Here is a 14,966-nt window from a genome sequence, read left to right on the forward strand (position 1 = left end):
CTATAAAAAACAGGCAGGTACAATTAATATTCTCACAGTAGGAACACGTGTACCGTTAAGAGCAGCGATTGTTAATTACCGACGCTGTCACTGTATGGCATAACAAATTTATATTTTACATCGACATACTTATAGAAACGTTCTAATATTTAAAATATTTTTTAACAATGCACAGTACAAGATATTCGTATCGTTTACAGTTGTTCTCTTATTTCTGGTTTGTACAATTTTTAAAAGGAAGAAGTTACCAGTAAATTATGTATTATACGTAATATATAAATTATATTAAAAAAAAAAAGAAAAGGAAAATATCACAAACGATTGTCGCTATTATGCCGCACTCGACATTTGTTGCATGTAAATAACGTATAAAAATGTCCCTAGGTACTGTTCGTAATTGAACTAAAGGTTTTTGCGCCAGCAATTCTTGCCAGAGAACGGCGATAATCACCCGCAAAATATCTGCTTTTACTTCACACTAACATTATCTAGTTACACCTACCCAATCTTATATACAAGATGTACAAGAGTAATTGATCGTATTAATACTGCTGCAAATATGCGCCGATTCCATACGTTACACTTTTCTCAATCGAACCTAATGTCTATAATTCAACATGCACTTCCGGGGAAAATATGGGTATCTTCAAAATAGTGACGAGTTGAAAACAGATTTACTGTAGAAATAGCAAATCGTTTTACTCATTTCTGTGCGAACAGCTTTTTGTGACATTCAAGAGTAATTTCATGATTTCAGTTTTCAAATCTACTTCTTATAATCTTTTTTTTATGAATTTCATTTTTGAAATTTCAGTTTCTGTTCTATATTAAAACACAAATGTTTTTGAAATCTATACTATTATATAAAATTGAAGTTGCATACTTTGAAATGCGGTTTCTCAGTAAATATGAACTGTACGCACAAGTGTGTTTCATCACTTTGTTCGTCTTGGCGAGAGGAAGGTTCTAACGTTTTCATTTCTTTTAAATACTGATTTTTAAATAATAGTTTGGGACGCGACCGCCAGGTGGCGACTGGGCGAAGCGCTTCTCGCTTGCGAATTAGCACCGCGGCGGGAATAAGTGGCCGAGGGCTCTCGAGTTCACAGATTGCAAATTACAGATTATGAATCAGTCACGCCAATATTTTGGGCGATGCCGAGACGGGGGATGCTAGTAAATCTCTCCGATTGTATTGTATTTTTGTTTCCCTGTGTGTTTCTAACACACAGGATGGCGTTTCAAGCATGTCGCTTATATTGCCCAACGAAGGATAGTCAATTTTCCCTTTTTTCCCTCCTCTCTCCTTCGGGTCCCAGCAGCAGCGACGCACCGGGAGACAGGTGATGGTCACCCATCTTTCCCCAGTACACCGCCCCGTGATGCTTAACTTCGGTGATCTTACGGGAACCGGGTGTTTCCATCACGGCCATGGCCGCTGGTATCTCTCCGATTGAAAATAGAATTTGTAAATGCATCTAAAATTGTGACAAAGCGAGTACAAGTTGAATTTATCTTGGTGGACCAATCACAATTTGTGTACATATTTTCCACAGAAAAAAGTGTCAGGTACCTTGAACCGCTCATGCTGTAATCAAGAACGCTTCTTAGCAAATTCAAGGTGCAGTGTCAGCAGTTGTCGATGAAGGATGCTGTGGACCCGCTAGCAATTTCTGCGTACTCCTGCCTGCTTGCCGAGCAAAGTTTACTTGTGGAGTCTGCTTCTCTCTTTCTGTGAATACAAAGTAAGTGACCGCAACCGTGCTTACCTTTCTTCACAAAAATTTGTATAATATTAGCGATCTAATATTTGTCACGGAAATAATGTGTAAACTATTACTGTCGCAAGAGGCAGTGACAAATGAAATTTTTCGCTGGATCACTCGGTGCAAAGAATTTCTGTATTGACATGGAGAAATCTGCCACAAGGCGGTATCCTGGTTTAGTGGGTCCAGAAAACATGATTATTGCAGGATGATTGCATTTTCTTAATGTTCAGAATCTTTAAGGAGTACATATCCCTAAACGATTAAAATAAAATTCATAAAATTGCCAGAATTTTAACGGTTTTACGGCTGTGGTATCAAAGTGGTTTTGAATTTTCGCGCGCTAAATATCTGTATAACCGTCCCTTAAATTCTTACATAAACGAAGTTGACTTTCAGATCTCCTCTACACATCCATCTATAAAAAACTATTGACATCCGATTATGTCCCCCTTGAAACCAAGATTCGTCTGAAGCATTTTTTCTATCGCCAAAAGTAGGCAAGTTATTCAGGTGACCTGTTTTAGATGCTTCACTCTGTATATGAATATAGCAGGTTACCCGACGTGCACTATTGTAAGGCGGGTGCTCGGCTATAGGCGCTTCAAGCCCACTTTTAACCCGACAAGCGCACGCGTGGGGGGTTAGGGTTTTAAAACCGGTTTTCGAATTTCACTATTCCAACAAAACCGGTTGAACCGGTTTTCGATTTTTCACAAAAAAAAATTAAAATAAAAAATAAATATTTTGTACTTATTTTACAAATTTTAAGTTTCCTTAATAATTTGGAATTACAAAAATATAATAAAATAAAATATACTGTATCTATAAATTCATTTAATATTTATGCATCTATAAAAATATAACACAATAAAATAGACTGCATACAAAATCAAATGACAAAAAAAAATAACTAAAATCCGTACAAAAAGCAAATGCTTAAGCGTGCGGCATCCTCTACTAACCTAGTAGCTAGTAAAGGGTGCTGAATGCTTAAGCATTTGCTTAAGAATAAGTAGCGACTATGAATACCGGTCTTAGTGTCATGATCGTTAAGGTTCGTTTACACGGGACCGTAAAGCATGTACAGTCATGACACTGATAGCGAATTCGGTATCTCACACTGACTCTGTGCTGGTGCCACAAATTATCGTACATGACTTGGATTGGTTGATCCTTATAGAGACGAAGATAGCTCTAACTTGCCTAAAGGTGCGTTTAGACCAAAGAAACGAATGCTCGTTTGCCCCCACTTCAACAAAATTTATGCTCATTCAGTGTAAACGGCAATCGAACAATGCTCGTGTCGAATGCGAGCGATGTTCGTGCAGAGTTCGGAGGGATTCGGCTGCACTGGGAACACACCTAGGTGTTTCCCCCTCCATCAGAGCAGCCGAATCCCTCCGAACTCTGTGTTCGTGTCAGAGCTAGAAGCAATGGGCCCGCAGTGAATGGAGGGGGAAACACCTACAGGAGTGGGGGTCATGCGTGCATGAACTGCGCCTGCGTCAGTCACGCAAACATTACCACCGCTCCTGTAGGTGTTTCCCCCTCCATCAGTGCAGCCGAATCCCTCCGAACTCTGTGTTCGTGTAGCTTATACGAGCCGGACACTTGTTGAACTTGTTCATACATTCAGCATTTGTTTATAAAATGAAACGAGCATTCCAAAGCGTTCGGCGAATTTTTTACCGAGCACAAACGAATGCTACTTTACACTGGAATTTTGTCGAAGTGGGGAGAAGACGAGGATTCGTTCCTTTGGTCTAAATGCACCTTTACGATTCAATGGGATACGCGGTACTTACTAAGACATTGAATCTGAAGACTTACCCTCTGCTAGGAAGTTCCATGATGTCCACGGTGACGGTGTTCACGTAGAGCCTGTCGTTGCACCAGAAAAAGCACAGCGAGCGTGGCTGCAACACGTCCATGTCGTAAGTCCACGAGAGTTCAACCCGTCTGATTTTTCCAATCTCTCCAATTGCCCCGGCTGGATGGGCAACGACCATTCGCACTGTCGATCCGTGTTCCAATTTCATGTAACCGCTGCAGTCGCGGGTAAAGAGAAGCAGTAAATTTATCGTGTCGAAAGTATCGTTCTCTGTCGACGAGCGTTCACGGTTGCTCAATTACAAACGTGACTTTGTTGCCATTAAAATTCGTTGAACACGCATGTGCACGACAGTGTCGGATCTAGCTCTTTCGCCGCTCTGGGTGAAAATCATTTTTCCCGCCTTTTATACTTAATCATAATTATTTTAAAATATAATTTTTCGCAGTGAGTGAAATTGTTTGTAGGTACTTGTTGAAGAAAGCCTTCTGTTTTATACAAAATTTAATATTCCTAAATTACCAGTTAATCAATTTTACCGCCCCTAGATGGGGCCCTGGCGCACGACGATCTCTCCAAAGATCTGGCTACAAACTATAACTTGCGATTAAACTTATACGTAGTTTAATAAATTAGCTACTCAGCTTATCAATTTTACTAAAAATATAATTAATTTAGTTTATTGGAGGATGGATTAAATTCAGCTGGATTTTATGTAGAAATTGATTTGATTTGAATTTGTTTAATTGTTTAGTGGGGGTGGTCAAATGCCTTATCAGCTGATATTCGTCATAACATTGCCAAAAGTATTTAGCAGTCTACTGTGAATTACATTAACTGAATTGCTTTCGCTGCGGTATTTGACTATAGTCTACGCATTAAAAAAAAAAAAATAAGTTGGAAATTAAAAACTTTTTTATTCGTCTAAAATTGACACTTTCCAAGAACCGCCCGAAAAATTAAATACGCAGCGAAAGGGTTAAGTCGACAGATAGTCAAGCGCCCTACGGATTTTTAAGGCTCATATAAACAAATTTCATTGCACATTTTTGTTTTAGTTTTGTGCACGGGATCATCATATGCAACCTAGCTATGAAAACAGAATTTGCATGGGACGGTGAGATTCGTATGTGGGAAAATACAAATTTTGAAAAAAGTTACCTAGGGGTGAGATCGACGTCACGTATTATACCGTTTTCGGCATGAAGCGTGACTCTCATGAAGCCTTGGACCCAGCTCTCTGCGGTTGGTGGCCGTGCAAGATTGATGGTGATCCTGTAATGTCTCCCTGCAAAAGTGATCAGAATTGCAGCAGTCGAGAAATGAATAAAATTCAAAATGGCTACGCATGTTAATTAGATTCGTGGGATAATTTTATTGTTTTTCTTGTTCATTGTTTGCGATGATGTAATAGAAAGAAATAGTCAAGTGTAACTGAAGAAACTCAATTGAAGATGAAATTTTTTTGTAAAATATTTTTACTTATACAAATTTTGTAAGTACACCCTGTATAAGAGTTCCTCCAATGGTAAGGAGAAAAGTAAATTCGTTACGTAATTGTGTAAGGATTACGTCACAAGTTGCCTGAACGCCTCCTAAATATACAAAAACTGGTTGAAATGTGAGTTCTTCTCGTTAAAGATTTTTTTTTAAATAATTACATAGAGTTTAAGATATTCGATATTTAAAGGAATTTTACTACTTGTTATTATTTGAAATTAGCTAAACTTCTTGAATCTCACACACAATTATTGATTTGGGTCCTTTGAGATTTAATTAATTTCTTTCGAGATTTAATTAATTGATCTTTGGAGACTCGATTGATTTTGTTTTTCAGACCTAATTGATTTGGATCTTAAAATTCTTTTGAGTTTTAGAGTACAGGACCCGCTTAATTATTTGTTATTAAGAAACGCGACAGACTGCTTTCACTCTCTTATCATCGCGAGGAAAACTGCCGCGTGTCTGGAGGCTGATTTAATTCCGCCCCACATAAACATCGATTAGAAACCGGCGGCGAGCAATTTCGCCGATCAATCAAGATCCAGACGATCTTTCGATGACACGGGCGCGATTCTTAGCTCGCCAGAACGATGTTCTATTTATTCAAATCAAATTCAGTGACAATGGCGTGTAGGGAGATTTTGAAAATTTTTTAAAAATTTACTCGTTCATCTGCATATTCTTCTTGACTTCTTATTGTTTTTTTGTCCATTGATTAAAATCAAAAGTAATAATATGTTCGTAACAAGAGTGGGACATTTGTTGAAAAATCTTTGGTCTTAAGAATTTTGAATTTATGCACCACTATTTTTCTTACTTATTTAAAATGTTTTTTTTTTAACATTTTGAAGCAAAGACGATTGTAAGCGAAGTAATCTTTATTTTGCACAGAGTTGGGCAAAATGTAATCTAATTACAAATTGCAAATTACGATTAAACTGTAATTGTGTAATTAATTACACATCATTTTCTGTAATCGTTCATTTATGTAGTTGACCACTTGGTTTTGTCAACTGTCTAAATGAACGATTACAAAAAATGATGTGTAATTAATTACACAATTACAGTTTAATCGTAATTTGCAATTTGTAATTAGATTACATTTTGCCCAACTCTGATTTTGCATAGCAAAATCGCGATTTCCAAAACCATGGAACATCGTCATCGTCGTTGAACTTATGTGGATTCCATTTATACATCTTTTTTATCTTGCCAATCCTGTTTAAATGATGAATGATAGTCGAATGACTACCATTCATGTGCGTGGTCATCGATCGTACAGTCTGGCGTGGATTATTTTTAACACTCTTTCAAAATGTCATCGTTTACGACTTTCTCTTACCCTTCCCCCCCTAGGTTCAATTTCTTGGTCAATTTCTAACGACATACCTTCGGCTTCGACTTTTAAAAATAAATGTCCTACATTTTCCGCGTTAACGTCACTTTCTCCAAATTCTAATATTTTCATGCAATTTATTTTTTTATGGAAATTTCAAAACAATAGAATAGATCAATTACAAAAATTTCGGAATTGAAATTATTTTGGAAGTGTAATAATACTTTTTACCTTCCCTTTCGATTCCAATGATTGCATTTATAAAAATATCCTTATCTTTGGATTTATTGTAACTCGACGTGCCAGTCTTAGCAAAAAGATTGGAAAACTAGGAGTTGCTGCAGCTCCAGGCCCACTTCCCAGGGAGGGGGCCCGTTCTGAGCCTCCCAGTTACGTAAAAAAATAAGTGAATGGAATTTTGTTTACTGCTTCCCTTTGGAAAAAATTAGAAACCGCACTAAAATTTTATTTTAAAATATTTTTTCGTCGTTTGTGTTTCAATATTATTTATTTGCAAATTTTTATTCTTTTATTATGATAAAATGTTATTTAATTTTATTAGGAATAAATTTCAATTTTTTAAGATGTACGTATTTTATTGCATTTTATCACAAAAAAATAGTACACCCCCTCTATTTTTCAACCAATGGGGCCCTCGGCTCGATAGCCCCGGGGCCCAAACATATTAACCCGGCCCTGCCTGTAAGTCATATTATCAAAATCGAAAATCGCAGTACTGAAAAGGCTAGCTCGGTGCCCAAAATGGGCCAAGAATCTTTCATTCAATTTTAAGCGTACCACAAGCCTGCGCATTTTCGAACTACCCCGTTCCAACGTGCTGTACAATACGACAAAAGAAACATTGTTGCCACTCACTGCAGTAGGGATCGTCCTTGCCAGTAGTGAAGAAGAATTTCGAGCCCAACAAGGACAGCACATCCTGCCCCATGGCCTGCCGTCTCACCAACGCGGGGCTGGTGTCCGCATGGTACCCCATAACACCGCAGCTGAGGCTGTTGTTGCTCTTGCAGGAGAAACACTCGCCCCTGAGGAAACTCGCGTAACTCGAGCATTCGTGTGCCACGTACTGGCACCTGGAGTTGATGCTTTCGATGAACAGTTTTATGGCACGCACGTGATTGCAGGCAACCAGTACCCTCGACGCCTCCTCTAGTCCCTCCCTGATCAACGTCAGAGGCAGCGACGGGGTAGTCTCGCTCAGATCCGTACACCCCGGCTGTTCTTTACCGTTATTGGGATAGAAGTCCAGGTGGCCACACGGCTGACTCATCCCGTATCCTGGAAGTCCTTATTGTATACTAAGTTAGTCTGGATATGTGCGTTGCAATTTAACTTGTTCGCGGGGAACAACGAGCTACTAGCCCAGAAGCTGACAAGAGTGGGCCTGGAAGAAATGGGAGGCCCATAGAGCCCCGGCCCCGCGCTTTAAAAGGCCCCGCGGGCCAGGAACGTAAATTTTGCGGGGCCCTATGCATAGATATTTCTGATTATAAAGTTTCTGTAACAGGCCCCGCGGTCCCCGAAAAGCTCGTCGTAAATTTTGCGGGCCCCTGTGCATAGATATTTATTATTATAAAGTTTAGAAGTACAATATGAATGCGTTTTTTAGGGCCCCGCATAATTTTGGAATCCGGTCCCGCAAAAGTTCACGCTGGCTTTAGGCCTAGTGGTCGGAATTAAGTCTTTTTGTCTTTCGTCATATGTGTAAATACAGTAGAGTAATGCCTCGAAAGAAGAACGGGGTTTCTGACTCGAAACAAGGTGATCGCTATCCCCCCTTCTTCTGTTGTTGCCGCGGCGAATGAGACAGACTGTATAACAGACTGTCTGAGTGAGAAGGAACTTCAGTAACTCGAAAATTTCGACTTTTTTGAAACTTTGTAGGTTTTTAAGGAACCTCAATAGAAGTGTTAGACAATTTAATTTTTCCTACTTCTTGTTTGTTTGTTTGTTTTTATTGTTTTCCTGTGTTTTAAGGATGGCGTTTCAAGCTTATTTTTGCTTATATTGCCCAACGAACTATAGTCCCATTTTATTTTATCCCTCCTCTCTCCTTTGGGTCCCAGCAGCAGCAGTGCACCGGGAGAAAAGTGGTCTCCCATCTTTCCCCGGTACCCCGCCCCGTGATGCTTAACTTCGGTGATCTAACGAGAACCGGTGTTTTCCATCACGGCTACGGCCGCTGGTTTGCTACTTCTTGACCTTTCAGAATGAAAAGACACCTTAAAGGTTAATGTGCGTTTTACCACTTTCCTGTAGGTATATTTTGAATACTACAGTAGATATAAAAAAATTATTAGTATATACACTTATTATTATTAAAGTGTGCCATTCTTTTACGCCCGTCTAAACTACCAAACAGTCCCCCACAAAATTTGTATATACTTATTAGTTTGGGTAAGGGAGGCACTGCCACGTTCGATATCTTTCGATGAAAATTTCTCTTACCTAGAAAAAAGATGCTTTTGCCATCGGTGTGAATGACGTCGACCAGTTTCGCGTCGGTGTAGTCCAGCCTCAAGTGACTAGGCATTCCTTGGAAGTAAGGCTCGGCCGGATCCAAGCCTGTGATGCGGCCGATAATTCCACCCAACTTTTCACCCGCGTAGCCCGCTGTGTGGGCCCCCAAGCTGTGTCCAATTAGGTGTACTTCGTTAGGATCCAGTCCATAATTTGTCTGCGGTTCATAAAGGGACAACGTTTTTTTTATTTAATCTTTTATACGTATGTCGAGCAATAGTGAAACTTTTGGGAGGAGTTAAGTGGAGGGAATAGGAAAAGAATCTGCGGGAGGTGTTTGATTAACAGCCAGAGTGCTGCCCGATACTAGATCGCATATAAAACCTCTAAACTAGTCTTTTCTATCCACACAAAATTGTGGCTGTGTAATGGGAGGGATAGATAGCTCAGCCATCTTCCCATTTTCTGCCGCACTATTGCTCGTTGCAACTCCGGCTGCTTTCATGCAGAAATTTTTGGTGCAACTTTTGGAGCTACTATAGCATTTGTATAGTGGAAGTTAACACGCAGAATACTTTTTTTTTAAATTCTTTACGTTCACTAGGTTCACTAGCTCAAAGGTGTGAAGATAATTTTTACCAAAAGGTTCTTTGGATTAATATATGTTACTAATAAAGTTTTTTAATGGTATCAGATGTATCTATATTTTTTTCAAAAAGCAAATTCAAAAATCTTCGTACATAACATGACTTTCAATTTTAAATGAAAAAATAAACTAAATTTCGAAAATAAAAGAATTTTATCTTCACCTTTATTTCTTCACATTGTCAATAAAACATTCAGCACTTTCTAATCACCCACTATTTAAAAATAAACACCAGCGGCCGTAGCCGTGATGGAAAACACCGGTTCTCGTTAGATCACCGAAGTTAAGCATCACGGGCGGTGTACTGGGGAAAGATGGGTGACCCACCTTTCTCCCGGTGCGCTGCTGCTGCTGGGGCCCGAAGGAGAGGGGAGGGAACAAAAAAATGGGACTATAGTTCGTTGGACAATATAAGCAAAAATATGCTTGAAACGTCATCCTGCTTTAAACACAGGAAAACAATAAAAACAAAAAAAAATAAATCTAAACCACCTAACGGTTCTACTGTGAATTTAAGTAACGAAATTGGCTGCTCGTTTGCAATAGCTATTGCATGTTGTAAAGTCAACTGCAAACGAAATCGAAATTTACCTGTAAATGTTTGACGAGATGGGCTATTTCAAGGCCCACTAACCTCGTGTTGGCGGTCGCCTGAGTGTACAGTGGCAAGCTGCCTCCAGCCCAGTCGACGATGATGACATTGTAATCGTCGTGCTTCAGCAGCTCGTTTCTCATCTCCTACAGTTAATGGGCATTCGGTTAACATTGCCAAACAAAATAGCGGAGACATCTTTCATCGGTATATATTTCAAGGATTTAAGAAAAAGAGTGATTGTAAAAAATATCGGAAACCGGGGCACAAGGCAGGATATCTGACATCGGAAGAAAGTCCTCGATTCCAGGATTATTAACTACGAGGGTGGGCTGGCTGTTAAGCAATAGCTACGGGGACTATGAACGTCATGTCCTCTACAAATGGCACGCGGATGTGGACACTTGAGAAACGCGCAGGAAGATAGGAACTCGTTGGCTTGTTGGTAAAAGTCTGAGCAAGTGCATCATTCCATCCTAGAAAGTTAAAGGATTAATAGAAGCAATTAGTTTCTATGTGTTTTTAGGATAGATTAATAAAAATCTATATGGGGAAAACGTATCTATTTTGCAATAGCTTTCAATGACTACCTAATTTATTGTAACCGATCGAACTTTAAATTTGCAATTACTGAATATTAAGAAATATGGACTTGGTCAGGTTTAACAACAACCCAATGAATTCTCTCCTGGCATTTTGGCGGGCAGCAGAGTTATCCTGGAAGAGTGGGGATCGCTTTCGAAGACATCGATCTTTACTATACAGGGTGTTTGGCTACACGTGGGAGAAAATTTAAGGGGTGATTCTATACGAAAAACTAAGTCGAAAATATAGAATAGAATTTTTTGATATCGTGCTTCGTTTTCGAGAAAATTGACTTTGAAAAGCCGAGTTTGCGTGCACTGAAGTATGGCGGGCCCGCTGAGGTACGGGAAACCGCCACGGGTGGCGCCTACAGCTGTACTTCGGCGCACGCGTACTCGGCTAAAATTCAAAGTCAGTTTTCTCGAAAACAAAGCGCGATATTAAAATTTTTTATTCTATGTTTTTGTCTTATTTTGACCTGTAGAATCAACCCTTAAAAGGATTACCACCTGTAGTAGAACACCCTGTATATAAATAAAAAATCATCGATTTTATCCAGCTTACCTTGACCCAATTACTAAGTGGAGTGTCTATGAAACCGTGTATGATGAATTTCGTTTTTCTTTTCGGGCTGAAGTATGACCGCTTGATGGACTTATCCCTTGCGACTATCAACACTTGGCCCTGAAATGGAAACGAAAAAATTAGATAAAAGATTGCGGCACTTTTACAGCTTTACAACAGAGGATGAAGTCGGATTAAGTAGAAATTTTGAAAAATTTCTTTCGAATCGGAGGGAAGCATTTCTGTGAAAGTTCATTATTTCTACCCTTTTTTGTTCTTTTCTTCTGGATATAGTATAATTTACATAGACATTTATAAATTATAATAAAAATCACGATATAAATATTTATTATTTGTCAATATCGATATCGTGAGAATATTTTCCAATATTTTGTCTATCAAAATGTACTCGGCCAATAAAATTTGAGAGCTCAAAAGATATTCAAAAAGGGTGAAGTATTTTTGAGTTACTTTAAATGGTTTGTGTAAGAAAGCTTGCAAATTTAATTTTTTGGAAAATTTTCCTTCTGTTATTTAATAATAAAGTCTCTATTTAATATTTTGAATTTGGTCCTAGAAGGCTCTTTTTTGGAGCACCCTTGCATAGTTTCAAAAAACGTCACAAACTTTTATCACAAAATATTGAACGATACGAATTTAAATTTTTTATAACAATCTTATTTATATAACTTCGTGTACTCACTTCGTAGGGGTTTTCTTTCGTGTACAAGATAAACCTTGTATTGATGACCTCTCTGGGCAGAGGGAAGACGTTCAATGGCCTATGGATGAGGTGGTACCAGCTCCTGGTTATGTTCAAGCATCCTAGCTCATCGTAGCAACGTGTTTCGTTCTCGACTAACAAAAGAATCACATGTAGGTGTCTATTTAAGCAACAAATTAACTAACAATCGTAATTAACCCTTCCCTTGTGACCTTAGACTTGCGATTTTTATAAGGGAACATTGTGAACCGCGCGGTAGAGTCACAAGAGGCGATTAGAGTTGCATTTAATTCACATTGCTTTGTTATGGTTTTATCGTATTACTGAATATAATGTGCATACAGGTGAACCGAGTAGTAGTGCCTCTGCACACAAGCCCGAAGAGAAGAAAACTAGGTGTTTTTACAATAACTTTGTTTGCTTAGGATTGTATTGTATTTAAGGGGGTATACCCGTTTGAACCCTCGGAAAATGTATACATTTTGTGGATTTTTTTACAAGTCAACGGTTTGATGCAGATTTCCCGTTTTTTAACTATGTTTACATAGTATTATGAACTACTTATAAAAAAAGTTTCAGTTAAAAAACTATTGTTTTTCGGAAGTTACGGATACATGTCCGAAAGTCTCTCGATTTTAGACGGCTAAACGGTGGCCCTAAAAACTCGCGCTACGTTCAACCAATTCACTTCAAATTTTGCATGCAGAATCATAATAAGATTCCACATCGTCCAACGAAGGCTTTTTTTATTTCGATTCCCCGTTTATTATTTATAAAGGAAAAAGGTGGATTTTTCTCTTAGAAAAATTTAACTTTACCCTTGATCTCTCACCATTTCTTTATTTTTCAAAATTTTCAAAATCGCCTTCGTTGGACGATGTGGAATCTTATTATGATTCTGCATGCAAAATTTGAAGTAAATTGGTTGAACGTAGCGCGAGTTTTTAGGGCCACCGTTTAGCCGTCTAAAATCGAGAGACTTTCGGACATGTATCCGTAACTTCCGAAAAACAATAGTTTTTTAACTGAACCTTTTTTTATAAGTAGTTCATAATACTATGTAAACATAGTTAAAAAACGGAAAATCTGCATCAAACCGTTGACTTGTAAAAAAATCCACAAAATGTATACATTTTCCGAGGGTTCAAACGGGTATACCCCCTTAATAGGAAAAATGGAAAAATATCCATATAAACCGTATATATCTGTATGGTCATTATGCATGTTACTGTGTGTTTAACAGCCTAAACAAATAAAGATCTACAGGAAAGTAGGGAATCACATATTAGCCTTTAAGGGGGGACAACAGGGTAATGGCACGAAAAGGAAAGGCATCTTTGGGAATTTATTAAAAGCAAACTACTCAATGAATTTTTTTGAAACTTTCAGGACTTTCTATTGGGTAGTTCAGTTACACGAATATATTTTTTGAAATTTATTTCAAGCAGATTTATAAGCTGTGCGGGTCTAGTAACTCAGCGCTGCAAAAAATTTCCGCTGAAATAGTTGACAGTTTTCCGACGAAACGGTTCTTCTAAAATCAAAAAACCAAAAAGTTTTAGAAACTATATGCGAATGGCTAAGACATGACGGGTTCGATTTTGAAAATTTTGAAAAATGACAAAATGGCGAGCCTCTGAAGAAAATGGTAAAATTTGGTTCTAGTAAATTTCCTTCGTTGAAAAAGAAATGGAAGGAATGGACCAATCAAAACAACCTCCTGGGGTGTAATAGCCATCGGTATATAGTTTCTAAAACATTTCGGTTTGTCGATTTTAGAAGCACCGTTTCGTCAGAAAACTGTCTACCAAATTTTTTGCAGTGCAAAGTTACTGGTCTTGTATAGCTTGTAAATCTGCTTTAAATAAATTTAAAAAAAACAATTCTTGTAACTTAAATATCCAATAAAAAGTCCTGAAAGTTTCAAAAAGTTTCATTAAGTAGTTTGCTTTTAATAAATTTCCAAAGATGACTTTAATTTTCTGGCAATTACCCTGGTGTCCCCCTTTAAGGGATGTTTTCACCCTGAAGAACCGAAAATGGGCGCAAACGAAAAATTGCCTGACACTTTTGTTGAGGTCCTCTAGAAACCTGCACAGTTTAAAAAAAGTCGGGGTGTCCTGGTAACTATCACTATTGCTCGGTACACCTATGACTTTTTTAGTTTTTGTATTAGTTTCTCCCCATTTATTCCAAGACCGTTGAAGTGGGGACTTTTTTTTTATTAAAAATAAACACTTTACTGTCTCTGATAGTGTGAAAAGTAATTAACTATATACATTCTGTAAATTTCTGTAAACAGTAAGATCAGAGAATAATTACATGGCAACCAGGGAATGTTGACTTCGATTCTATCGCTACGTGCCCACTGCCAAGGGTCCAGGATTCCAGCGGAGCAGATAACAGGAGCCAATGCGACGAGTAGCAGGATTGATGCTCCTTCGCCCTCGGTGACTCCTTGCTTCTTCCTCCTCATCCTGCAACGAATCATGGTAATATATTTTTTCGTTATTTATTTTGCAATAAACTGGGCCAAGTTCTTTTAGGTGAACCAGGGGAATAACAAGAATATATAATTACACAGGGTGTCATATAGCTGCTGATACTTTTACATGAAAAAAATAGATAAAAAATACCGGATAATATTTTTTGATTTGTGACTTCGTTTTCTGAAAAAAAAATGCTATTTAATATTCCTATTGTAAATGAACTCTTATGATAAACGAGTCGAAATTGTAGCGTAACTTTTTTTTCGAGAAGATTGATTTTGAAAATCTTGACTAAGAATTGATTCTATTTTCAAAACCTCAAAATATTCTTCTTCTTTTTTAAAAAAAAAACCTCTCCTCTTAAAACTTTATTCTGCACTTTGGACTTATTTTTTTATAACTATATTTATATCACCGTTACGTTAATATTAAAATCTTTATAAATG

At 38.0% G+C, this 14,966-nt stretch overlaps 1 protein-coding gene across 2 annotated transcripts in view; it reads right to left on the reverse strand.

Moving 5' to 3' along the window:
* Positions 1-126: 126 nt before the first annotated feature.
* Positions 127-14,966, reverse strand: part of LOC143377191 (pancreatic triacylglycerol lipase) — an 88,992-nt gene continuing 74,152 nt past the window's right edge. Inside the window, exons 2-10 of one of the 2 annotated variants that reach the window (XM_076828228.1) lie at positions 14,354-14,508; positions 12,011-12,165; positions 11,308-11,427; positions 10,158-10,304; positions 8,909-9,137; positions 7,316-7,747; positions 4,762-4,888; positions 3,600-3,815; positions 127-1,732 (exon numbers count right to left, since the gene is read on the reverse strand). In XM_076828228.1, coding sequence (XP_076684343.1) covers positions 1,630-1,732; positions 3,600-3,815; positions 4,762-4,888; positions 7,316-7,747; positions 8,909-9,137; positions 10,158-10,304; positions 11,308-11,427; positions 12,011-12,165; positions 14,354-14,508 — 1,684 coding nt within the window. In that variant the 3' untranslated portion in view covers positions 127-1,629. The remainder of the gene's footprint in view (positions 1,733-3,599; positions 3,816-4,761; positions 4,889-7,315; positions 7,748-8,908; positions 9,138-10,157; positions 10,305-11,307; positions 11,428-12,010; positions 12,166-14,353; positions 14,509-14,966) is intronic. The other variant, XM_076828229.1, reaches the window with a different exon arrangement.

The sequence above is a fragment of the Andrena cerasifolii genome, chromosome 15, assembly GCF_050908995.1.
Source record: "Andrena cerasifolii isolate SP2316 chromosome 15, iyAndCera1_principal, whole genome shotgun sequence".
Taxonomy (NCBI): domain Eukaryota; kingdom Metazoa; phylum Arthropoda; class Insecta; order Hymenoptera; family Andrenidae; genus Andrena; species Andrena cerasifolii.